At 64.1% G+C, this 23,818-nt stretch overlaps 3 protein-coding genes across 6 annotated transcripts; 2 read left to right on the top strand and 1 right to left on the bottom strand.

The window, feature by feature from the left end:
- The first annotated feature begins 136 nt into the window (after nt 1-136).
- On the top strand, nt 137-2,251 carry SMIM3 (small integral membrane protein 3). Its single transcript, XM_068697909.1, has 2 exons — nt 137-306; nt 1,308-2,251. The coding sequence occupies exon 2, from the start codon at nt 1,450-1,452 to the stop codon at nt 1,618-1,620; it is 171 nt and encodes a 56-aa protein (XP_068554010.1). The 5' UTR covers nt 137-306; nt 1,308-1,449; the 3' UTR covers nt 1,621-2,251.
- Nucleotides 2,252-6,753: 4,502 nt separating this feature from the next.
- On the top strand, nt 6,754-8,904 carry GPX3 (glutathione peroxidase 3). Its single transcript, XM_068697913.1, has 5 exons — nt 6,754-6,995; nt 7,610-7,763; nt 7,882-7,999; nt 8,086-8,185; nt 8,282-8,904. Exons 1-5 carry the CDS (start codon nt 6,909-6,911, stop codon nt 8,486-8,488), a joined length of 666 nt encoding a protein of 221 aa, XP_068554014.1. The 5' UTR covers nt 6,754-6,908; the 3' UTR covers nt 8,489-8,904.
- Nucleotides 8,905-9,042: 138 nt separating this feature from the next.
- TNIP1 (TNFAIP3 interacting protein 1) lies at nt 9,043-21,018 on the bottom strand. Of its 4 annotated transcripts, none has more exons than XM_068697902.1 (18): nt 20,869-21,018; nt 15,941-16,111; nt 15,377-15,499; nt 15,014-15,093; nt 14,840-14,908; nt 13,575-13,766; nt 13,232-13,326; nt 13,072-13,153; nt 12,790-12,882; nt 12,618-12,683; nt 12,342-12,473; nt 12,139-12,267; nt 11,707-11,829; nt 11,409-11,534; nt 10,934-11,014; nt 10,629-10,823; nt 10,410-10,500; nt 9,043-10,018 (listed from the first exon to the last, which is right to left on the bottom strand). In XM_068697902.1, exons 2-18 carry the CDS (start codon nt 16,071-16,073, stop codon nt 9,948-9,950), a joined length of 1,881 nt encoding a protein of 626 aa, XP_068554003.1. In that variant the 5' UTR covers nt 16,074-16,111; nt 20,869-21,018; the 3' UTR covers nt 9,043-9,947. The 4 variants fall into 4 exon arrangements, with proteins under 4 accessions (XP_068554003.1, XP_068554004.1, XP_068554002.1 ...); XM_068697903.1 differs by lacking the exon at nt 20,869-21,018 and adding an exon at nt 19,341-19,499 and having other exon boundaries at nt 12,790-12,879; XM_068697901.1 differs by lacking the exon at nt 20,869-21,018 and adding an exon at nt 19,341-19,499.
- Between the last annotated feature and the right edge of the window lie 2,800 nt (nt 21,019-23,818).

Raw genomic sequence — 23,818 nt, forward strand, 5'->3', positions numbered from 1 at the left:
CCCCATACCTGTCCCTACATCTGTCCCCATATCTGTCCCCCTATCTGTCCGTGTGTCCATCCCCTATCCATCCCCAACCCCCCCCGTGCCCGTTCCCGACCCCAGCCCCTCGTTTCCCCCCCCCTTGTCCCGGCCCCCCCCGTGCTCCCCCTTCCCCTCCTCTCCTCCCAGCCCTGCCCTCCCTCGCCCGGCCCCATCCCTTCCCCTTTCCCTTCCCCTCCCCGCCCCGTCCCTCCCCCTGCAGCCGCCCCGGGACCGGGCTGTGGGATCGGGGCAGGACGGGGACGCGATCGCTCCCCGCTGCAGGTGAGGGTCGGGCACCGGGGGGGGGGGGCTTCGGGGATCGTCCCCACGGGGTCTCGGGACCGCCCGGTGCTGCTGGCCCCAGCCCCAAAACGCGTGGCCCCCGGGGCACCCCCGGCACGGAGGGGGAGGGTCCGGGGGGGTTCTCCCTGTCTGTGGGGGGGGGAAGCACCCCAAGGGGGTTGGGGTGGGATGGGGTGGGATGGGATGGATGGGGCTGAAATGGATGGTACTGGGATGGGATGGATGGGTGCTGGGGCTCAGATGGGTGCTGGGATGGGATGGATGGGGTTGGGGTGGGTGCTGGGACTGGGATGGGTGCTGGGATGGTGCTGGGATGGGGTGGATGGGACTGGGATGGATGGGACTGGGATAGGATGGATGGGTGCTGGGGCTGGGGTGGGTGGTACTGGGATAGGATGGATGGGGCTGGGATGGGATGGATGGGTTCTGGGGCTTGGATGGGTGCTGGGATGGGTGCTGGGGCTGGGAGGGGTGGTACTGGGAAGGGTGCTGGTACTGGGAGGGATGGTACTGGGAAGGGTGGTACTGGGAAGGGTGCTGGTACTGGGATGGGTGCTGGTGGTGGTGCTGGTGGTGGTTCTGGTGGTGGTGCTGGGGCTGTGATGGTCGGGTGCTGGTGCTGGGAGCTCAGCCCCACACACCCTTTGCACCCCAAGACCACCCCGATGCCCTCTGTGCCCTTATTCCATTAACGAGCCGTGCTAATTAGGCTGTGTGACTCAGTGGGGAGCTGCAGGAGGGGCTGCGAGGTGTGGGGGTGCCGTGCTGGGGGGGTTGGGACCTGTTGGGGTGCCCAAAGCAGCCGCTGCCCCCCGGGAACCTGCCCTGCCCCCCCCCCAGAGCCTGGGCACCCCGCTGCGGGGCTGGGGCAGTGCCTGGGGGGAGCGGTGGGACGCCGCCTGCCTTCATCAGCTCCTCTAATTACAGCAGCAATTAGCAGGGAACTTTTTTTTCTTTTTTTTTTTTTGGCTTTCATCCAGCCGCATCAGAGCGCGCCATAAATCCTCCCTCAGCCTTCCCAGAGGAGCTTTGGCTTTGTGCTCTCCGAGGAGCCCAGGCTGGAGGCGATCTCCCCGGGGTGCTGAGCACCCTGCGGCTCGGGGTGCCCCCCCGTCTTGCAGGATGGACCTCCCGGACCCCACCGCCCTCCCCAAGCACATCCTGGACATCTGGGTCATCGTCCTCATCATCCTGGCCACCGTCCTCGTTATGACGGCCCTGGTGCTCTGCCCGGCCACCGCCGTCATCATCTATCGGGTGCGGACTCACCCCACGCGCAACAGCATCGTGTGAGCCCGGGCTGGGCACCAGGAGATGGGGCAGGAGCCGGGCTGAAGGCACCGAGCCCCCCCCGGGAGCAGCAGGGAGCCCGTGGCCCCGGAGCTGGGGGGCTGTGGGGACGGGGAGGTGACGCCTGGATGGTCCCACGGTGCCGAGCTCGCCTTTGCTGGTGACCCCGGCCCCTCGCAGCTGTGTTGTTTCCCCATCGGGACCCTCCCTGGGATCAGCAGCTGGGCAGCAACGGCCCTAAATGCCCAGCAAAGCGGCTCCCTGCTGGGTGACCCAGCCCTGGGGGTGCTTGGAAAAGAGGAGTGGAAGCAGGAGCAGGGATGCGGCTTCTGGCTGCGCATCCAGAAACTCTGCTAAAGAGTCGGTGAAGGAGCCTGACCCTGCTGCAGGGCTGAGCAGCAGCTGGCAGCAGCTTTTCCACGTCCCAGCTATCGGCTGAAACTGCAGGAGAACTCCGTGGGGCGCTTGGGTCCTGCGCATCTCGTGGGGTTGAGGAGCGTGGGCAGCCCATGCCCGCGTGCCCCTCACCTGCCCCACTCCCTGTGGCACAGGCAGCAAAGGGGGCTCGTGCCCAGGCACTGAGAAGGGCTGAAAATCTTTTAGACTGCTCAAAAATAAACAGGACTTGGCTCCACGCGTGCGTCCTGCAGCTCCGTGCAGGCTGCGCTTGGTGTCGGGGCGCACGGCGGGGCCCCCTGGCTTGAATCAGCCCCCACAGCACGAATCCTCAGCAGGGGCTGCCGGTGCCCAGGGGGCTTCCTGGTGGTGCCGAGCACATTTTGGGGCCGGGGCCACGTTTCTCAGGCGTGGGCGACCTGCGTCACTGCCCCCACAGCCACCCCGGCTCGCCAGGAGCCCTGCACGTGGCAGGAGCCCCGCGGCACCCGGCGTCCCGGTGACTCAACGCCAGAGGGGCTGTGAGCAACGGGGTGAATCAGGCTGGGATGTGGGAAAGGCGGCGGTGGGAAGCGGGTTAAACCCTGATTGCACTGCCGAGGAGTCGGCCCCTTGGGTGCTGAAGGCTGGAAATGGGGCTGGGGGTGGGGAAAGAGCTGCTCAGGGAGCCCGGTGTGGGGATGGGGACCCTGGGGAGTGGGGATGGCCACCCTGGAGCTGTGGGATGTGGCTGTGCCGGGTAGGGGCACCCCCATATTCCTCACCCTACCTGGAAAAGCATTTTTACTCAGCTCTCCCCTCCTGGGAGGTTCCACCCGGATTTATTTGTCCTCCACCCGGCGCTGCCCGTCCTTTGTTCCTCCCTTCTCCCTCCCTCGCTGGCACACGCGGTGCCGGCGGCTGGAGGCGATGACGCCGGGTCTGAGCAGCCCCTGCTCTGCTCCCCCCCCCATTGCTCCCCGTCCCCCCCGGGCTGCCGGCAGCCTCGGCAGCCCCCAGGGAAATCCGCAGCGACGGCGGCACCGCTGCAGCTTCCAGGAATCGGCACCGTGAGAGGAAGAGGCAAAACCACGCGCCAGGCTGTGGGCGGCGAGGGAAGCCTGGCCGGGGGCGAAACGCTGCCGAGGAAAAGCCTGAGCAGCTCCCCCAGCCCTTCCCGGGGCCGTTTCCAGCTCCCCCGAACCTCGTTTTCTCCTGGGGGGTGTGCGTGAGGTCGCTTTTTGTGGTGGGAGCTTTCTGGGAAGCACGGCAGAGGTTTCCAGGAAAGGCAGTGAAAAGGAGGCTTTGTGCAAGGAGGCAAGAAGCCACTCGGAACAAAACAAGAGGCAACAGAGGGGAGGGCGAGGGGGAGCCGAGACATTTTTAAGGCATGACAAGAGGGGGGGATTGGGCTGGGGCTGCTGCACACTTGGAAATTCCTCCCGAGAGCCAGCAAGAGAAGCAAATCCTCGCGGGGCCCTCGCTTGGAGCAGCGCCCGAGGTGTTGGGCAGCTTTTCCCTGGGGTTTTGCAGGAGAAAAAAACCTGCTGCTGCCCAAAGGGAGCCGGGGGCTCGTGATGTGTGCGCCCAGGGGGGGTCAGGGCAGGTGCTGGGGGGAGGCTGCCGGCCCCAAGGACGTGGAGGCTGCTTGCGGCGAGGCGCTGACGCAGGATGTTATTTTTCAGCTCGCTTCCGAGCGGTGACGAGAGCTGCCAGGAGCACAGCGGCAGCCGCATCGCCTGCACGGCTCCTGCGTAACGCTGCCCAGCCGCGCCGAGGAGGTGGGGGCTCCTCGGGAGGGTCGCGGGGGGCTCCGGCAGCAGCCCCCCTGTGCTGTCTCCAGCTTCTGAGCCTGTCCCTGCAGGTCCCAGGGAAGGGGACGGGGTTTGTGCAGCCGTAAGAGGTTTGATAACGCATTTCCAGAGGAGAGCAGGAGCTGACCCCAAACATCTTGGCCAGGGGGGCTGAGGCAGCGTTGCCTGCAGCAGCTGCTGGCACAGGACCCAGACCAAAACCCTAAAGGGAGGCTCACGGGCTCCCAAACCTCCCTCTGAGCTGGCTGCAGTGGAACAAACAGCAGAGTCCTCGCACCCTGTGGGCTCCTCATTTCTCCACTTTGGGAAGGAACAAATCCCAGCTGGGGGCATGGCCGGGGGCTCCTCCGGCCGGAGGGAGATGGGGAGCACCCAGCGGCCACCCTCATCCCCTCCCCTGCCTGGCCGAGCCCCTCTCCCATCAGAGTTTGTTTTGCTTTTCCCTCCCGTTGCACACCTAGAACAAAAGTTCAGAGGTTGCCCTGGGACTGACGCTGTGCCAGTGCCACGCGCCGGCTCCCAGGCTGTGGCCAGGGCGCACGGGGGGACCCCTGGTGCTGTGGAGAAGGGACAAGCACCGCCAGGGGACACGGGTTTGGATGGGATCAGCCAAAAAGCACCTGGTGCTGTGCTGTGCACCCGAGCGGTGAGGGGCAGGATGCTGCTGGCCCCCGGGGAGGTGGGGACGGGGGCTGGAAGCGCCGCTGGCCCCCAGCCTCAGCCCCCTGCCAAACAGCTGCAGCAGGCGGGGGCTGGCTCCAGCCCGGCTCCGGAGGAAAAACATCCGAGGAGGGAGGTTCACGCGTGGTCAGCCCCTTATTTTAGTTTGGTTTTGGAAAAAAAAAAAAAAAAAAAAAAGCAGTTCAGGAGCGGGTCAGCTCTCCCGTGCGCGTGGAGGCGATTGGGGATGTGTGGGGAGCCGTGGCTGGGTGCAGCCCTCCTCCCGGCCCCAAATCCCTGGGAATGATAGAAAGCTACCAAAGCCCCACAGGGGCAATTAGGGCATGGAACAGGGGTGGGAGGCTCTGCCCGTGATGGGAAATAGCGGGGAGGGGGTGCAGCCCCGAGCAGCTCCGTGTGCCCCAGGGTGTGCAGCCCTGCCGGCTGCGGGACGTGAGCGACGTGCCGGCCCCGAGCTGCAGCCCCTCCATCCCAAACACCCCCCGAGCCCAGGAGGTGGGAGGGGAGGGTCGAGCCTGCTTTCTCTGGCTCTTGCAACCTCTCTGGTTTTGGCAAGGAGCCGCCTCGCACCGCCCACGGCCACGTCTGCGAGGGGTGAGCGGCGCATCCCGAGCACCCCCTGCCACGGGAGCACAGCGCTCGGGGCTCTGAGCGCTCCCCAAGCGGGGGCTGAGCGCTGTGGAGGATTTCATCTCCCACCCTGCAGCCCGCTGCCCGAGCCAGGAATCTCCAGCCGGGGGTGGAGAGGTCAAAAAGGCACTTTTATTTTTTGCTGTTGTTTGTGTGGAGCGGGAGGACCGCCCTGCAGTGCTCCGGGACAGGCTCTAGGGAAGGGCTGTGCCGCTAATCCTTGGGGAAAGGCCACCCAAAGGACAGAGGGACCCGCAGCGACTGCCCCACAGCCTGGCTGTGGGGTCCCCTCCACCCAGAGGCACCACTCCCTCGTGCAGGGAGCTCCCTGTGCCAGCTGTCCCCTGCCACGGGCATGCCCTGTCCCTAGAAAAGCCCGGAGGTTCAGTGCTCGGCAGCCCCATTTCCCCGATTTATTGAGCAATCCCAGCTGCTTCCCATCAGCAGCGTGTCCCTGCCTGCCGCATTTCCCCCCACGCTGGCCCCGAGCAGCCCCCAGGGCCGCTCACCCCAGCACGGTGAGCGTCCCCACTGCTCCCTCCTGCACCAGCATCAGCCCCCAAATCCCAAACCGCTGCCGGTGGGTGCCAAATGCAGCCCCCCAGGGTGCCCCTTCCCACATCCCAGCTCCTCTGTGCACCCAACGGTGTTTTGTAGCCAGCCTGTCCCAGCACATCCCGTTCCTGCCTTCCACGTGGGACGGGGATCGCTCCCAGCCTCCCCCAAAGCTGTGACCTCGCTGCCCTTCCCGGGAGGCTGCTCTTGACAAAGCCTTGGCAGGGCTGGCCCTGCTTTCTAGCAAAGACAAACTCCCACGCCGGTGCTGGCAGCGGGGTGTTTGGGGTCCCCCGGGGCTCCCCCACTGCCACCCTTTGCCCCGGGGCGGTCACCCCCTGACCGCAGCCTCCCCCCCAGCTCCTCTCTGGCTGGTCGATCCTCCCATTAAATTATTTTAAGGGGCTTAAGGGAATTTACACCTCACCACGGATTATTTCCTTGGAGCCGGCCCAGGATAAATGTTTGCATTCCCCGGTTAGGCAAGCAGGGCCCTGGAAATTCCTGTCCCTGGGGACAATGAGGGCTAAGGGACCGCCGTGCCCTGCCCCCGGCTGCTGAACACAGCATCTCTCGGGGAGCAACGCCCCCCCAAACCCGGGGTGGCTTTGGGGAAGAAGAGGAAAGCCCCATTTGCTCTGGCTGCAGACGTGAAGCTCGATGGATGCTTCTGCACCCCTGAGCAGCACGGCCACGGGGGGAGAGGGCGCTGGAGCTGGGGGGGGGACCCCACGGACCCCTGCCCAGGCTCCCGAGGGATGCTGACGGAGGGATGTGATGGGGTTGGTGGTGCTCAGCTCCCAGCCCCAAGCCCAGTGACCCCAGACCTCGTCCCCAGCCCGGTGACCCACTCCGCGCGCTGCCCCCCACCCAACACCCCCTCCCTTTCCACCCCGCAGCGCGTTGCTCCCCCAAAACCCAAACCCCACGCCCCAAAAATACCACCTTGGCCTTGCCACCTCCCCCTTAGAAAAAAAAAAAAAAAAAACAAAAACCCTTAAAAATCGCCCCCCCCCGAGGGCGGGGGCGCTTTGCGCAGCGGCCGCCCCAGGGCGCACACGGTTAACGCGCGGCCCCGTCCCTCCCGGCGGCGATTGGCTCCGCGGGGCGGCCCCGCCGCTATTTCCCCGTCGCCACCGGGCTGGGAACGGGCAGAAGGCGACGAGGCTGAGCCCCTCCGTGCCGTTTTGCCGGGGGGTGCCCTCGCCCACCCCCCCCCCGCAGCCGCCCCCAGCCATGGGGAGCTGGTGCCGGGGAGCTTGGATTTTGTCCCTCGTCTTGGCCGGGTTCGTCCAGCCGGGGCAGAGCCAGGAGAGGGAGAAGGTATGGGGTGGGGGGCGGCCCCCCCCAACACGGGGGACCGCGGGGATGGTGGTGTGGGGTCGCGGAAAGCAGCGGGGGGGAAGCCTCGTGTGCGCCCGGGGTGCGGAGCGGAGCAGGATCCGGCCGCACGGAGGCTGAGCCCCCCCCCGGCAGAGCCCCCCTCCCCGTGACTCTGCGTCCTGCCAGCTCCCAAAATAGCCCCCGGGTGCCACTTTGGTGCCCTGGGAAGGCGAGGTGCCCCCCCCCGGGTTAACCCCTGCTGCTCCACCCTCGCACTTCTCCTTGGGGACCCCATCCTGCCCCGCTCCGCCCGGTGCCCGGTGCCCGGTGCCAGTCCTTGTGGGGCTGTTTTCCTGCGGGCGCTGGCACGCTGGGGCTGCTGGCTGGCCTCTCGCCTCGCTGCGAGATCCCTGCTGGAAAAAAAAAATAAATCCCTGCTGAGCCCTGACCCCGCTGCGTGAGCGTGCACCTCTTTTTGCACACGCGTGTGTGCGCAAAGCTGCCCGGCTCACCGCAACCAGGGGTGGCAGGAGAGGTGAGGGTGACAGCCACCGTCCCCGTGCCGTGGGTTTGGGTGGCTTTGGGACACCCCCACCCCGCTCCCCGTCCCGCAGGTGAAATGCTATGACTCGGTGCGGGGCACCATCTACGACTACGGGGCCCTGACCATCGACGGGGACGAGTACATCCCCTTCAGGAAGTACGCGGGGAAGATGGTGCTCTTCGTCAACGTGGCCACCTACTGAGGGCTCACCCTGCAGTACCTGGGTAAGGAGGGGACACCTCGGGGCCCTGGGGACCTGGGGAAGGGGGGACGCTGCCCCCCCAGCAGCAGGATCCTGGCTCCCGGTCCCATTAACCCAGCCCCGGCTCTGTTTGCGCGCAGAACTGAATGCACTACAAAATGAGCTGGGGCCCTACGGGCTCGTGGTCCTGGGCTTCCCCTCCAACCAATTCGGGAAGCAGGAGCCTGGCCAGAACTCCGAGATCCTCCCGGCGCTGAAGTGAGTACCGCGGGGGTTGCTGATGAGGTTTGGGGGAGCCCCCCCTGTGGGTGAGGTGTGGGTCACCCCCTGCTGTCCCCCCGCAGGTACGTCCGGCCAGGAGGCGGCTTCGTCCCCAACTTCCAGCTCTTCCAGAAAGGGGATGTGAACGGGGCCAAGGAGCAGAAGGTCTACAGCTTCCTGAAGGTGGGTGTCGTGCCAAAGGGGGGGCCAGCACCCAGCGCGCTTTCTTTTTGGGGAGGGGGACACACAAGGCACTGACCTGTCGCCCCAACCTTGCAGAACTCCTGCCCACCGGTGGCGGAGGAGTTCGGGAACCCCAAGAACCTCTTCTGGGAGCCCCTGCGGAACCACGACATCAAGTGGAACTTCGAGAAGTTCCTGGTGGGCCCCGACGGCGTGCCCGTCATGCGCTGGTACCACCGCGCCAACATCGCCACCGTGAAGAACGACATCATCGCCTACATGCGGCAGCAGCGGGGGCAGTAGGGCCAGGGAGGAGGGGGTCACCCCAAAATGCCCTCTCCCCCCTGAAGACCCAACCCCATGCTGCATCCCCATCCCTCTCCCCAAGGACCAGTCCCCACCGCCTCCTTCCCACCTCCACCCCTGCTGGTGACCCCCCCCAAGCCACCAGCTCGGCCACCAGCTCACCCCAAAGCTCAGCGGGCGCAGGGGTCGCCCCCCCCGGGGGCAGAAGTCCGCATCTCCATGAAGGTCTGGCCTGAAAGCCCCCGCTGTGGGGCGGGCCGGGCCTGATCCTGCCCGGGCGCGGAGCAGCTCTTCAGTGCATTCAGGCTGCCCGCGGTGCCGCGCAGGGACGCGCTCCTCTCCCAGCCCGGGGGGCCGGACCCCGTGTTCCCCCCCCCCTTAGAAATGCCAAATAAAGGCTCTGCAAACGCGCAGCCCTGCTTCTGCAACAGGATTGGGGGGGCACCGAGAGGGGACACAGGCGTCACCTACCTCGGCTATGGGGCAGGGGACAAGCCGAGGATAGGGGACAGCATTTCCAGGCAGGGATGACAACTGCAGCCACCCCCGGCTGGAAAACCTCCCGGTGTTTATTACGGCTTACAGCAATCACGGATTTATCAGCCTGGCTCCAGAGCCCCTGGCCGTGCCAGGCTGGGAGGAGAGCACTGATCAGGTTTCAGTCCAGAGCAAAGAAAGGAAAAACCACGGGCAAAAACAGGCAGGAGGAGCGCTGCTGCGAGCTGTAAGCAGCACCCAGGTCCTGGAGCAAAGCATGCCCCGGCTGCACGGCTCCTGCTGGCTCACACGTGACAGTGACGCTTGCAGGCTGGGTTTTATTTTTTCCCCCTCCAGACTTGTTTTCCTGGAGCGAGCTCAAGTTGGAGCAGCTGGCCCCGGCCGCAGAGCCGCAGGGAGCGGGGGGACGCAGGGGACAGGGGGCTGAGCAGGCAGAGCAGGAGCTCAGATAAATAAATACGGGGTTGCTTGTGCAGCGATTCGGTTCCTGTTTTGCTCTGGACACGTGGCTACATGGGAACAGATCTGGAAAAACAGTCTAGACAACTCCCACCTCGAGCATTTACACCGAGGCTCTTCCGGAGAAAGCTTTTCTTTCAGGAAGAAAACAAAGAGATTCAGCTTAGCTTCGGTCCTTAAATAAATACGACGACACCAACCACCCTCGGCCCGGCTGTTCGCCTGCGGGTGCGGGCTCCCCCAGCGCCGGGAGGGGACCCGCTGGGGAAGATGCTCCTCATGGGGAGGAGGCAAAGCTCCTGGACCATGGGAAGCCCCTGGGCAGCGCCAGCTCCTCTTCCCGAAGACGTGGCCCCGCTCGCCCAGCCGGGCACACGGCCGTGCCACCCGCGGGCCCTCCGGTGGCGCCGCGCTCTCCTCGCAGGGCTGTCCGGCTCCGCGCAGGGCGAACGGCCGGAGGAAGGTCCTAGCTCTATGTACACGGGCACACACACACATCCTACTTCCTTCTGCTGCTAGCCTGTGGCACGGCGACGGCGCTCCTGGGCGTTACGGCAATCCGGGGCCTGCCTGTTCTGAGACAGGAGAGACACCAGCACGGCCTCAGCACCGCTCCTCGGCCACCGCGTCTCACTCTGGGATGAGGGGCAGGAGTGCAGGGCCCCAGCCCACTGCCATTCCCACCCAGTGCCATAAACCCCAGGGATGCTCGGGGTGCAGCGCCCGCAGGCATTTCCAGCACTGCTACCAGCCCCTCGTGGCTGGGGGGCTTTAGGGAAGGGGATGAGCAGGGGGACGGAGAGGGGACTGACCCCACGGCCAGGCTGGGTGCTGCACACTGCTCATCTCCTCAGATCAGTGGGGGCTGAGGGGAAAGCACTGCCTGGAAACCCATCCCATGCCTCCCCAGCAGGAGTGCTGCCTGCTGTTTGGGGCTCTGGGGCTGCAGAAGGAGCCTTACCCAAATCCTTGGGGACCGGTTTCACCCCAGGCACGGCCGGGGCGTTCTGGCTCCGGGACATGGCGCAGGGCGGGCGCCAGGGATATTCTGGCTGCAAGAGCAGATGGAAACAGAACCGGTGAGTGACCAGGCATGTACGGCACGAGACTGCACTCCATGCAGCCCAAAAAACCCCAAACCCGCTTGCCCAGGGGACTTTGTGCTCCCCGTTGTGCTCACCGGGGGGAAATGGTGGAAGTTCTGTCCCGGCGCGTGCTCGCCCGGCATTGCCGGCGGGTATCGGATCTGCTGCCACTCGTCGAAGCCGTGGTAGACGGGGTGAGGCACGGGGGGGCTGTACTGGTACTGGTACATGGGGCAGGCGGGGCCCAGCGGCCCCTGCAGTGGCTCGGGGTGCAGCCGCTCTCCAGAAGCCTGCGAGGAGCCGGGGGAGATGCTGAGAGCCCGAGGGCAGCCCACCCACGCCAAGCACCGTCCTCCAGTCCCCCTGCCCGAGGCTAGGAAGGGTTCTTCCCTCATCCCACCTGTTTGTGCTGCTTCAGCATCTTCTTCAGCTTCTCCTTCTCCTCCTTCTCCCTCTGGCAGTCGTCCTTGGAGGCCCGAAGCTGGGGGCAAGAGGAAAGCTTAGTGCAGAGCCCACCCTGATGCCCAGTGCCCCGCAGGACTGCCTGCACCAGTCTCCCCAAACCGGACCTCCAGGAGAAGAGCAGGAGGGAGATATTTGGGAGGACATAGCCCCAAAGCCTTCCCCATGGGCACAACCACGTCAGGCTCACTGTGGATAGCTGCTGACACCTTTCAGAGACACCTTCCTGTGCCAGGCTCATTTGTCACCCGTCCAGGCAAACTTCAGCCTGCCCAATCCAGCTCTGGCAAGGACAAGTGGCAGCAAAACCACCTCTCTGCCCCCTCCGTCCCTCCTCACCTCCTGCTCTGAGCTGGGCACGGTGACCTCCATGCTGACGGGGACTTGCCTCTGCAGGACCCGGCGCTGCTCACCTGGTTGTTGGAGACCACCAGCTGCTTCTGCAGCTTCTCCAGCTGCTGCTTCAGCTCCTCCTTCTCCTCGTTCATCCTCTCCCTGTCACTCCGCTCCCTCTGAAAGTCCTCCTCAAAAATCTTCACCTGGTGGAAAGCAGGGCTGGGTGGGTGCCTGGCTTTCCCCAGGCAGGCACCGCTGCTGCGTTATCATTCCCTGAGCCCATCAGCTGCACCAAGCCCCCGGCACGCGTGTCCAGCAAAGGACTGAAGGTTGCTGAGCTCCCCAGCCCTACCGTGCCCCTTGTTCCTGTCCTACCTGCTGCTTGAGCAGCTCGTTCTGGGTCAGCAGCTCCTGCTGTGGCACCTTCCCGGCCGGCTCCAGGGTGGCAGCGAAGATGGGTGGCGGGGAGGCTTGGACGTTCAGGGCCTCCTCTAGTGCCTGGCGAGGGAGAGGAGGGACACGGAGGGTGTCAGAGTGGGTGACATCTCTGGGGGGCCGTGGGAAGGGGGTACAGCTGGGAAAGGGCACGAAGGACTACAGATATCCCCACTCTGGGGAGCCCAGGGGGATGGGGTGGGCATCTCCTGACGCTGGCACCCCCCAAGGAAGAGGGCAAGCAGAGGGCAGGGGGAATCTTCCATGGCTCCTGGGCAAGGAGCTGGGCTGGAAGGGGCTGAACACGATCAGGATGTGAGGGAGGAGAAGAGCACAGAAGCCATTTTTCAGGGGCCGTGCCCCGTCCCTCACCTTGTTCAGCCGCTGGATCTCCTTCTCCTGGTACTCCCGCTGCCTGGTGACCGGCGCCAGCTGCTCCTGCAGGAACCGCATCCTCTGCTGCAAGTCCCGCACCTCCATGGCCAGCCTGTCCTTCTCCGCCTGCAGGGTTTGGGGTCAGTCAGGGGAGGGGGATGGGGCCGGCAGCCTCCCAGCGCCTGACCCCGGGGACTCACCTCCTCCGTTTCGATGCGGGATTTGGCCAGGAGCAGCTTGCGGTCGAAATCTCTCTGCTTCTGCTCCCGCTCTGCCTCCATCTCAGTCAGCGCCCGCCGGGCCTCGGCCAGCTCCTGGTGCACGTCTGTCATCTGCCAGCAGGGAATGGGGACATTGAGGCCACCTGGAGCTCAACAAGGCACAGCCCCAAGCCCTTTCCCCACGCGGTGTCTCCTCCGAGCACCCTCTGTGCCCAGCAGAGGGATGAGCCCTGAGGACACAGTCCCAAGCCCTACCTTCTGCTCGTATTTCTGCTTCATGGCTCGGAAGTGCTGGTCCCACTGCTTGTTCACCTCCAGCAGCTGCGGGCAGAGAATCCTGGCTGAGCAGGGGCCCAGCACACAACCCCACAGCCCAAACCCACCCCGATCCTCCGTGCTGCTGCCTCCGTCCCCGCCCCATCCTCACCTCCCTGCGCTGGTGTTCCAGGATCTTCACCTTCTTCTCCTTGGCCTCCAGGTCTCCTCTGCCCAGCGCTTTCTCTGCTCCTGCCCCGCTCTGCTGTGGGTGCACACATGGGGTTTTTGCAAGCTGTTTTCCTTCCCACAGCCACCCCTTCCCTAAAGACCCTGAGAAGGTGCTCCAGTCATACTGGGAGAGAACCCAGATGAGGTGGGGGATATCTGCCCAGGTGTCTGCTGGCTCCCTGCTCCCTCAACAGCCCCTCTGAGGACAACACTGCCCCTGTACCTGCTGCTGCTCGGCAGCTTCCCTCTTGGCACTTTCCTGGTTGCTCAGCGTCACCATTCTCCGCAGCTCCTGGTTCTCACACCTGCAGGCGGAGACCCCCGGGTCAGTGGGGAGAAACCCCCCAGGGCGACCCCATCCTCTTGCTGCCGGCCACCCTCACCTGAGCTTCTCCAGGGCCTGGTTCCTCTGCTCCAGGTCCCTCTCCAGCTTGGTTCGCAGCTCCTTGTTCTCAGTGTGCAGCGTCTCACACAGCGTCTGCGGGGTGAACACCAGCAGCGTGAGGATCCCCCCGGCACCACTGTACACAAACACCCTCCTTTTAGCAAGGCTGACAGCCCCAAGACCCTCCCTGGGTGTGCACCAAGCCCCTGGCATGAGAACCTCCTTCATTCCCAGCTGTAGGGGGGTGCCCACCTCACAGAGCTGCTACAAAGGGGGTCTGGTTAAATAAAAAGGGAAAAAACAAAACTAAACAAAACCCGAAATGGGCAGGGTTGACTCACCTGCAGGAATGACGTCCTCTGCTCGTTCTTGTGCACCTTGGAGGCCAGGCGCTTGAGCTCGGAGGCCATGTAGCCCATGCGCACGAAGACCTGGTCCTTGCTGGCCTCCTGGGTGCAGCCGCTCAGCGTGCTCTCCAGCTGCTGCAGCTGGGGCAGCAGGTTGGCATCCTCGGTGGGCAGCGGCTCCAGGTCCTGGGCAGGGAAGGGGATGAATTAGGGTCAGAGGGGTTCAGGGAGCAGTGCGGAGCCCCCCTGTTGGGCAGTTCTGCCTCTGGCTGTGTCTCAGCCCCACTCCTGGCTGCTTGCTCACACATCCCCTCCCTCTGATGGCGCCCCAAAGACACCTGCCCTAAACCTACACATTGTGCTCCTCTGACCCCACACTTCTTCACCACCCACGAAGGAAGAGAGGAGCAGAGGGCAGCACTGCAAGCGTTCAGGCCGTGGCAACACCCAGGTTTCTGCCAAGGACAGAGGCACTGCAACAGCCCTCAGTGCACTAAAAAACTGCGTTGGCTTTACAAAGGTTTGATGCCCAACCCCTGCAGCCCCGTGTGGTGTGCGGGACATTTATCAGAGGCTGGGAGAGCTCGGGTCAGGCACACCCTCGGGCGTCACGGCACACCCCTCCCTACGCACGCACCTTTAGGGTGTCCCTAAAGGGCTCGTCCTCTTTGCCCGAGGCTGCTGCAGTCCTGCATCGCCTGGGAGAGCTGCGGCAGTGCTGGCATAACACGGCCCGGCCCTGGCTGCCTCCCAGCCGGGGACACGCTGGCACACCTCTGCCCGCAGGGCTCCCAGCCCCGCTGACTCACCAGCCGCCCTCGGGAACTCCCTGGGCATCCCCGGTGGCCCCTCCTGCCCCCGTGCCTTGTACCTGGGGTAACAGCCCCGAAACTGCCATGGGAGGGGGTGCAGCATGGCGGGGACCCGACCCGCTTGGTCCTTTATCACCCCACGGGTGTGTGCCAGGGGTCCAACGAGCCCCCAGCCTGGCACAAGGTGTCCCCTAATGTTTGTCCCCTTGGTGCTGCCATGGGGGCTGTGATGACTGGAGTCAGGGCACCCCCAGCAGCTCACCAGGCCATCACGGCCCTTCCCGTCCCTGCCACACCAGTGTCCCCAAATGGCAGGAGCACGGATGCCTCTCCCCCAGCCCCTGCACGCAGTGGGACAGAGCGAGGTGTGGGGAGCACAGCCCCAGGGCTGTGCAGCTCCCCCTGCCCACGACCGGCCAGGTCCCAGCCCCAGCCCTGCTCACTCACCGCTCTCCCGCTGTCCTGGGGGAATCCCTGCGCTTCCACGGCCACGATCTCAAACTCCGACGAGGAACCCTGCAACAGGAGGCAGCCAGGTCAGGTCTGACACAGAGCAGCAGCCCCCGGACAGAGCATCTCCCCGCCGTGCATCCCCCAGCAGCTCTGGCTTTCAGCACTCACACTTGGAGATTTCCGTGCTTCTCCCTCCGGCTGGGCGCTGCCTGGGGCGGCCAGGGTGGAGCTGGGCTTGGGGCCAGCGGCTGTGAGAGGGGAGAAGAGAGATCCATGAGCGCTTTGGGATGCAGAGAGCAGGGCCTGTGAGCTCAGGCATGAATGCAGCTTCCCCTTTTCTGTCCCGTCCCTGCTGCCATCTCCCAAATTCCCCCCAGCTCCCAGGAAAGGAGGCTGGGATGAAGCCAGGTCGTGTTGTTTAACAGAGAGGTGAGTGCTCCTGCACTGACCCTCAGAAAAATCCCCTTCACATCCCCATCCCCACCCCGAGCTGTCAGCCTGGCCCTGCTCGGCGAGCCTCCCGCCTCCTACCTCCGCTTCCCACCAGCTCCTCCAAGGCGGACGAGCCCATCAGCATTTGGTTGTCCTTCACCAGCTCCTCTGCCTTCTGCCGCAGCTTGGACGCCTCCACCTGGGACTCCTCCAGCAGCTCTCCTGGGGGGGCAGCAGCAGGATGCTCACCCGCTGCTCACCCCCCTTCCTCGGGGACCCGCGCTGCCGCAGCCCCGGCCATGAGCCCCAAGGGCTCACGAGGGAGGTGGAAATTTGGCTGCAGAAGCAGGACTCGAAAGCGGAAGCTGGGTCATGACACCGAAAGCAAAACCCGGGGTGGGGGAAGGCGGCTGAGGAGGAGAAAGGGGGTGGCACCGCTGGGCTGGGGCGTTCCAACACTGGCTCATCCCCGCTGTTGTGCCCTGCATCCCGCTGCAAAGTGCCCCAGGAGCTCAGCAAAGGTCCCAGCCCCTCTGCAAGCTCTCGTGTTGAAGCCCTGGCTCTGGGCACCCTTTTTAAACAGCCAGGGGAGGGGCGCAGGCTGTGAGGCTGGGGCTGCCCAGCAGCCACACCTTGCCTGCCAGCAGTTCCCGACAGAGTTACCGATGGACTTTATCCCCTGCATCTTCTCCTTCAGCCGGGCGTTCTCCTCCATCAGCCGCTCGAAAGCCGCGGATCCATTCTCCTCCGTGCCCCCGCCGGGGTCGTAGATGCGGTAGGGACCTCTCCCTTCCATGCCTGCCAGTCAGCCGCCCACCTCCCGGCCGGGCATCCCTGCGGGGACGAGCACGGCGTCACCTCTCTGCACCCCACGGGCCCCTGGTCCCCACCACGGCGAGCACGGAGGGCACCAGGTGAAGGAATTTCACCCTGAGGGCTCTGCTCATTCCGACCCCACGTGGGTGAACGTGCCAGGGTGAGTCACGGCCACGAGAGCTGTCACGAGAGTGGGCATCACCAGCGGTCCCCGGGGAGGTGGCAGCCACCCGCATCCCCCTGGGGACGGAGACCCCGAGGTTTTGGGGCATCCCCGCGGCCGGGAGGATTCTCCTTTTCATTCAGGAGGCTCTGGGAAGGATCTGGGGCTAGGCTTGTGTTTTCTTGCTGAATGCTTTTTCCTCCCGAGTGTGAAAGGGACGGAGTCTTAAACCGAAATCACAATTTCCTCCTGCGCAGCAGGGCAAACAAACACTGCACCAAACCAACACACCCAGCCTGCCAACATCCTACTGGAAAGCCCCTCAGACCAAGAGTTCTGCAAATATTTCTCACCAAAAACAGAGCGGAGAGGGAAAAAGAGGAAAATAACAACAAACCACCAAACGCTTCCACTCTGCTCCCCGGCACTGCACGCATTGCAAATGAAAATATCAGAGGGCACGGGGCGAGGAGCAGCCTGCGAGTTCCGTGGGCTGAGGCTCCAGCAGCCAGGACACGCCGTGCCCTCGGCTTTACCCAGAGAAACCAGGTCCTCATGGAACAGGTTCCTGAAACTGGGTGCCCGGAGATGACCAGGTCAGTGCCAGGCTGGGAGCACGGCACGAGGGAGGGGAACCCCCACAGGCAGCGCACTGTTTGCTGTTAATTCCTTGCAGGTGTGGGTGTCCCAGTTAAATTCCTTGCTTCGTGGGAGCAGGTTCCCACTCCCAGGGGTGGTGAAGCTCCTGATCACAGCCCCGTTCGCCAAAACAGTTCCCTGGTGCCTGTTTGTGCCAGTGCCAGGGGTGGCTCGGCACCCAGGAGGGCGACGGGGACACGGAGCAGACACCACAGAGCTCCCTGAGTGCCTGTCCCAAAGCTTGGGAGTGGGAAGGGCTCCAGGGGGGCGTTTTGGAAGGGAAAGCCCAGCCCCGAAACCGTCTCAACCTCAGACTCGTGCCCGTGCCAGGCGCAATCTGGGCCGATGATCCAGGCGGGCTGGCAAACCTGGGGACTTCCCGGCTGACAGCCACCACCTGGCAGCACCCGCAGCAATTAACACCCGCCTCCTCGGGAGGTAATTAAGCACAGCACCAGCAGGAGCCTGCCTTGGGATCGGCACCTCCTGGCCTCGGCGGAGACACGGTTGCTCGCCGGCAGGTCTGTGCCGGGGGCTGCAGCACAGGGAGGATGGCGCAGCTCACACGGGGGGCTCGTCACCCCCAGAAGGGGGGCACACAGCAGCGGGGGGACGGCGGCTTCTTGGCTGCAGCCCCCGGCAGGCCGAGGGAGGGCTATTTCTGGAGGAGGAGAGCAGCTGGCAGGAAGCTGAGGAAGAAGCGGGGCAGTTTCTGTGCCGCCAGCTCCCGGGGCCAGCGGGCAGCTGAAGTGGCACTGCAATGCCACTGCAGTGACACCACAGCCTTGTGAAATGTCCCCGTCCCCTGCCCAGGGATGCACACAGGTGAGGAGGGGGTCATGAAATGTGACAGCGGGACACACGGGGCACTCAGGGAGGTGGCAGCACATCCACTGCAGGGTGGACCACGACCAGACTGGAGGAAGCCAAAAAAAAGGCTCCAGGCTCTGCTAATTCCCAATCCGTGTCATTTTATCACTTCTCTCGGGGAGAGAAATCTGCGAATTATCCCCCCCAGAGCCAGAATTCAGCAGCGAGCAAGGCGCAGGCAGCACGGAGCACTGTGGCAGCATGAGCCTGGCTGGGGGGCACGGGGTTGAGGAGCAGCCCAATTTCTGCACGGAAGCTCTAGGACAGAGCTGTCACCTCGGGGACAGGCACACGGAGCAGGTCACAGTTCCCAGGCCTGCTCTCAGAGTTCCCTTTTTCTCTTAAAGGGTTGGGAGTACCGAAAGGTGCGATTTGCAACAAAAACCTCCCATTTCACCCAAAACGGGGGAGGAGAGAGAACAACAGAGAGGCGTGCCGGCACTCCCCAGCCCCACGGCTGCCGGGTTTCGGGTGGGCTGGCTGGGTTTTTTTCTTCTGATTAAAACCACTCGGGTCCTCCCGGTGACTCCTCGCCGGTCACGAGATGCTCCCGGAGGAGGGGGGCAGAAAACCCTTCAATTTTCTCACCAGGAGAGGCTGCGAGACGCCGTGGTCACCGCCGGCAGCTCGGCGTTTGCTGCCCGTGGGCGGGTGCCGGGTGCAAGACGCGGGGCCGCCGGCCCTTTAGGTAGTAAATTTTCACGACAGCTCAGCAGGAGGAGAGAATGACAGAGCGAGTGGGCAGCGGAGACTCCCAGGAGGAGCTGAAAACAGCCTGGTATTTAAATAGCCGGGGAGCAGAGCCGTGGGACGCTGTGAGGTCCCCACCCGACACAAAACCTGTCCCTTCTGCGATGTCCCCGTGCTCGGGAGGGGGCACGAGGCTGGCGGAGCTCCCCCCGTGATGCAGAGCGGGGTTTTCCTCGCCCCGGCGCACCCTGTTCCTGGGAAGCCTCCTCCCCAGCAGGAATGCTTGGGAGGAAAGTAAACCCTGCACCCTTACAGCATCACCCCCCACGGCACAGCCACCCGTCCTCAGCATCCCTCAGAGCCCAGCTGGGTGCCGTGGGGGTGTTTTTATCTGCACATTTTGCTGGAAAGCAGCAAAACGCCACGGCCCCAAGCCTCTTATCCCCTCCAGCTCCACGGCCAGACATCCCTTGGGCTAAAACCCTCTGCTGCCGTGCTCAGGAGGGATGGCAGAGGGCACAGCAGCCCCTCTGCTGCTCTTAGCACCTGCTTGGCCGTGCCTCACGGAAACCTCCGGAGTTTGCCCCCGGTGCTCCACGTCCTTCCTCACCGCAAATAAAAACCTGGCCTTGGGGACAGGCGGCAGCTCCCTGACAGCTCCGCCAAGGGGATGGAGGCTCCGCAGAGCCCCCCGGGCCACACCGAGCCCCCGGGAAGGACCCCAAACGGCGACCCCAAGCCCGGTGGCAGCCTCAGGCCTCGCGCTGTGGGACCCCAAGGGAGGGGATGAGCAGGCCCCGGGGGGGGGGGGGCAGAGCCTCGGGCCTAGTGGCCGGGATGGGCCCTACGGGGGGCAACGGCGGCACGGCCGCGGGGCGAGCCCACCTGCTGCCGGGGCCGGGGCTGCTCCCGGTGCCGCTCCCGGTGCTGGATCCGGTCCGGTGCCGGTTCTGGACCCGCTCCCGGTCCCGTCCCGCTCCTGGTCCCGGCCCCGGTCCCGTCCCGGTCCCCTCAGCCCAGCCGGAAGCGGGGCGGAAGCGCCAGCCCCGCCCCCCCGGGAATTTCCCAGTTTGACCGACAGGCGCCTCAGCCAATCGGAGCGGGCTGCTGCCTATAAAAGGGGCGGGTTGTGGCGGCGCAGGGCAGTGCGCGCTGTAATGGCGGCCGGGGCGGTGCTGAGGGGCGGGGGGCTGTGTGATCCCTCACTTATTTTTTTTTTTAATAAATTATTATTATTATTTTCGTGAGGTGGGCAGTAGTCCCGCGGCTGTCGGTTTCCTCCCTCGCTTTACAGCCACACAAAATGGCCGGGCCCCTCCTGGTGGGAAGCCCCCTCTGAGCCCCCGCTGTGGTGGGTTGGGATCCTGAGGGGGGAGAGCTGATGTGAGGGGAAAAATGAGGAAAAAAAGGGCAAAAAAGGGGTTCTGCGGGAACCCTGGGCTGTCTGGTCAGAGTGTGTGCTGGAGGACCAACAGAGCTTTCCTCATAAGCAGCTGGGGCAGGGAGAATTCCCCGCTGGCTCTAATTACAGCTGGCTCTAATTACAGGGGAGCAATTATCACCTCCAGCTGCAGTGCCCGTGCCCTGCAATCCTCTCTCGGCCCGGTGATCGCGGCTTTGTGGGCTGCAGGAATGGGCCAGAGGAGCAGGAGCCGTGGGGAACGCCTTTGGGCTCCTGCGGGGCTCTTGAGCTTGCCCATTCACTACCTGCCTGCCTCACCTGCCCCTATTTTACCACAAGGGTATTAAAAAATAAAAATAATAAAGTGGAGAAGCCCCATACTAAGCCTGTACCCTCACATTGCTTCGTTTCTGTATACAGTTGTGCTCTCTGAGGTGGCCTTCATGGGGCTCGTGCCATTTCCAGCTGTCCCAGCCCTATTCTCTGCTTACTTCCATTGTTCCTCGCTAATTTGAGGTCTCGGGCTGCTGTCTGGGTTATAAAGCTTTTTAAAACACAAATTCCTTTCCCTTTGTGTTCTTCCATCTGAGCAGGACGTCGCCCTTGAAGCCCCGCTGGGGTTTGAGGCAGCTGGGCAGGTGCTGGTCGGGGTGCTGGTGCTGTGGGGACGGGGCTGTGCTCCTGAGCCAGGCACCCCAGAACAGGCAACATCTCCCCCAATTCTTCCCCAAATCACATATTTTACCTCAGAGGCCCAATCTTCTTCTGCAAACCCTCAGAAAACCCGCCTTCAGAGCTAAACGCAACCCCACGCGCCCAGAAAGCATCCCATTGATATCACATTTCCCTCCAGCAGAAAAATAGCCAAACCCAGTCCTGTTCCTCCGAGGGCAGGAGGGGTGACCCGGGGCTGATCTGCAGAGCTGATTTGGGGCTGGGGGCCGAAAAATATCTTGCGATTCCCCCCTTCCCCATCCCGTTGCCCACCGAACAAAGCTGCTCGCTACTCACCCGGCTGGGCGCGGAGGGGCTCGGGGAAGGGGGGACAGGAGCCCAGGAGCCCTTTGGTGCAGGCACCCTCCGGCTGCGATCCCCGACTGCAGGAGCCCGGCCCAGCTGAGTTTACTTTTAGGCATGGAGAAGGGGAATTCCCCATGATGGAGGCCCCAGACAGCCTCTGCGTGGTTTTGATAGGCGGCCAGGCAGCGCTTAAAGGGCTCTCCCGTGCCATTCCTCCCTGTCCGAGGGGTGCGAGGGCTGAGTCAGCCAGCGCAGGCAGGGAGGGGGCTGCCGGGGAGGCTGTGATTCACTTTGGGACTGCTGGAGAAGCGGCTTGCATCACTCGGGTTGCCTCTGAGCGGCTGCAGGTTTGCAAACACTGGGTGCTTATCCCCAGGGAACCTGCTGCTGCATGCAAGAGGCGCCGTCGTTGTCCCCCAGTGTGTGCCTGTCCCCTTTTTGGCCACCCGAAATAGGAGGATGCTCCGTGGGGCAGCAGGGAGGAGCTGTGCCTGCTGCTGAAGGCAGGCTGGTGTGGCTGACCTGCAAGCACCGAGGTGCTCACAGCTAAAGCTGGAGCTGGAATAAACACCCCAGGCTGAAATGTTTGTCTGAGAGAGGCTGAACCCAGCTGCTGAGCTCCTCACCCGTGGTCCCGAGTTTTCCCTGAAAGCCCGGGGGAGCTGACATCTCCACCGGGGACGTGCCAGGCACATTCCTCCTGCAATAGGGCCAGGAGGACGGGGGACCCTGCTCTGCCCCCTCAAACAGCTCTCCACTTTCCCTGGCTGCTGGCTGGGACAAATTTCCCCCTGTGTGGGGCCGGCTGACAGCAGAGCTTTCTCGTCCCGTCGCTTCTTCCTCATTCCTCCGGTCCCTCGGTGCTCACGGGGCTCACCTGACGGCGGCCGTGATTCACGGGCGAGCAGGAGCGGCTGTGGGGATGAGCTCACAGCTGCCGCTTTTACACACCAGGGTTTTTTTTGGGGGGAGCCTCAGCCTCGTGCACGTGAGGGCACCGTCATTGCTGCTGGTTCCTGCGGGGCCAGCCCGTGCTGCAGCGGGGTGAGAGCACGGGCAGCCTGTGGGAGCTCTCCTCCTGCTTTCTGCTTGTTTTAGGGTTATGCTCCCTTTGGGTTCGCCCTCCTCAGCGAGCAGCAGCCCGCAGCACCCAAGAAATCCTGCCCTAAATGCTGCTGGGCGAGCCGAGTGCATTCACCCCATGGAGACGATGGGATTGGGCATCCCGGGTGGCCGTGCCGGGGGCTGCCGGATCTCTGCGGGGTCCCGGGACCCCTTCTGGGTTAGATCTGCCTGGGACCCTTATGGGTTTAGGTCCTCACCAGGGTGCCCGTGGGCAGCAGCAGTGGGGTTTTGCTGGGGGCTGCTGCTGACACCGCACTGACCTGCCGCGTCCCGGTACCCTGCCGGGGGAAGGAAAGCAGAAGGACGACGATGACGCTGCAAGAGCCCGGGGAGGAAGCTCCGGCCGCAGCAGGGGATTTCCAGCACGCTGTGATCTGCTGCCTATGCAAATCAGCAACTCCAATTAACCTGGGGGGACCGGGAGGGCGAGGGGGAGAGGTGCTGGGGCGCTGGGCTGCGGGGAGGGCTCGGGGTGGGAGAGAGGTTGGTGAAGGGATGGCACAGGGAGATGTTGGGGAGGGATCCTGCTCCTCCGGGCCTCCCGCAGCCCCCTGCCTTCATCGGGGCTGCCCCGTGGCTTCCCGTGGATGTGGGGATGTCCCGAGGCTGCTGTCACCTGCCTCGTTTCACCCTCTTTTTGGACGCAGCAGCTTGTGGACACCCCGAGAGCTTCCAGGAGCCAGGCCCCAGGAGCACTCCGAGATCGCTTGGCATGCTTTAAGCTTCCGATGATTCGGAATCCCAACTTGGTGCTTCAACAGAGGGGATTTTCCCCTCTCCCTCTCTGCCCAGGCCGTGTCTCATCCCCTTGCAATCCCTCGGCCGCTTCCCAGCCTCAGCTCGCCGTGGGGAGCACCCACTGCCGAGCAGCACGCAGATGTGCAGGCAGCACCGCTTCCTCCTCCTCCAGCTCAGGAGGAAAAAAGCTGGAGGAATAACTCTCAGGACACGGGGACACGGGGAGCACGGTGGGTGAAAATCGGGAGCATCTCGCTGGGATGGCAGCATCCGTGTGCCTGCCCCTCGCAGGTACGGTACCAAAGAGGATCCGGAGCTGACTCAGAGGCGAGGATCCGACCCTCTGCACACACAACGAGGGCTCGTGGGGTTTTTCGGATGTCGCAACCGGTGAAACCTTGCCTTGGCCGTGCCTGGAAGCCAGCCCCTGCCCGCAGCAATGCTGGGCAGTGCGGGGCTGCAGGGCCCTGGCCCTGACATTTTGTCCTCTTGTTCCCGTTTTGCCATTCGCCACGGGCTGGATCCCACGGGTGGCGAGCTGTTCCTGCAGTGCAACGCGGGTTTTTTCTTTTTTTCGGGGTGCTGCAGGGCTGAAGCTGCCTCGGCTGAAGGCTCTGTGACCTGCCCTGCGTGGAGGCTTGTCGTGGGCAAAACAGTCCCAGATCGGGAAATTCGTGCTTGATTAAAGATTTTGCCAGCTAATACACATCACGCAAGCATTGAGCATTCTGCCCTCCCTCGTTGCAGTTTCCCTTGCTCCAGGTTCCCCTCGATCCATCCCAAATGCTGTTTCTGGGCACTCTCTGCAATTAAACCCTTGCTGGCTGTTCTCTGCCCCAGCCGCAACAGCAGCTGCTGGAGGGCGCAGGCAGCGAGATGGAGGGGTTTGGGCAGCAGGGCTTGCCAGGAGAGCTCTTCCAGGGCTGGGAGTTCCTTGGAGGAGGAAATCCCATCTCGCTCTCCCTCCCTGTCCCCAAACACGCCGTGACTCTGCTATCTCGCTGTCCTTGGAGCAGCGGGTGCCAGGGGAATTCCTGGTGTGGAGGGAGCGGGGTGCCCGGGTCAGCCGGGCTTCTGG

The sequence above is a fragment of the Anas acuta genome, chromosome 14 (genome assembly GCF_963932015.1).
Source record: "Anas acuta chromosome 14, bAnaAcu1.1, whole genome shotgun sequence".
Classification (NCBI taxonomy): domain Eukaryota; kingdom Metazoa; phylum Chordata; class Aves; order Anseriformes; family Anatidae; genus Anas; species Anas acuta.

Coding starts and splice junctions, on each gene's coding strand:
- SMIM3 (XM_068697909.1), top strand. CDS start 1,450: ATGGACCTCCCGGACCCCACCGCCCTCCCCAAGCACATCCTGGACATC.
- TNIP1 (XM_068697902.1), bottom strand. CDS start 16,073: ATGGAAGGGAGAGGTCCCTACCGCATCTACGACCCCGGCGGGGGCACG. Junction 12,883..13,071: donor AAGCTGCCGAGCAGCAGCAG/GTACAGGGGCAG, acceptor GTGCACCCACAG/CAGAGCGGGGCAGGAGCAGA. Junction 12,268..12,341: donor CCCGCATCGAAACGGAGGAG/GTGAGTCCCCGG, acceptor CAAACCCTGCAG/GCGGAGAAGGACAGGCTGGC.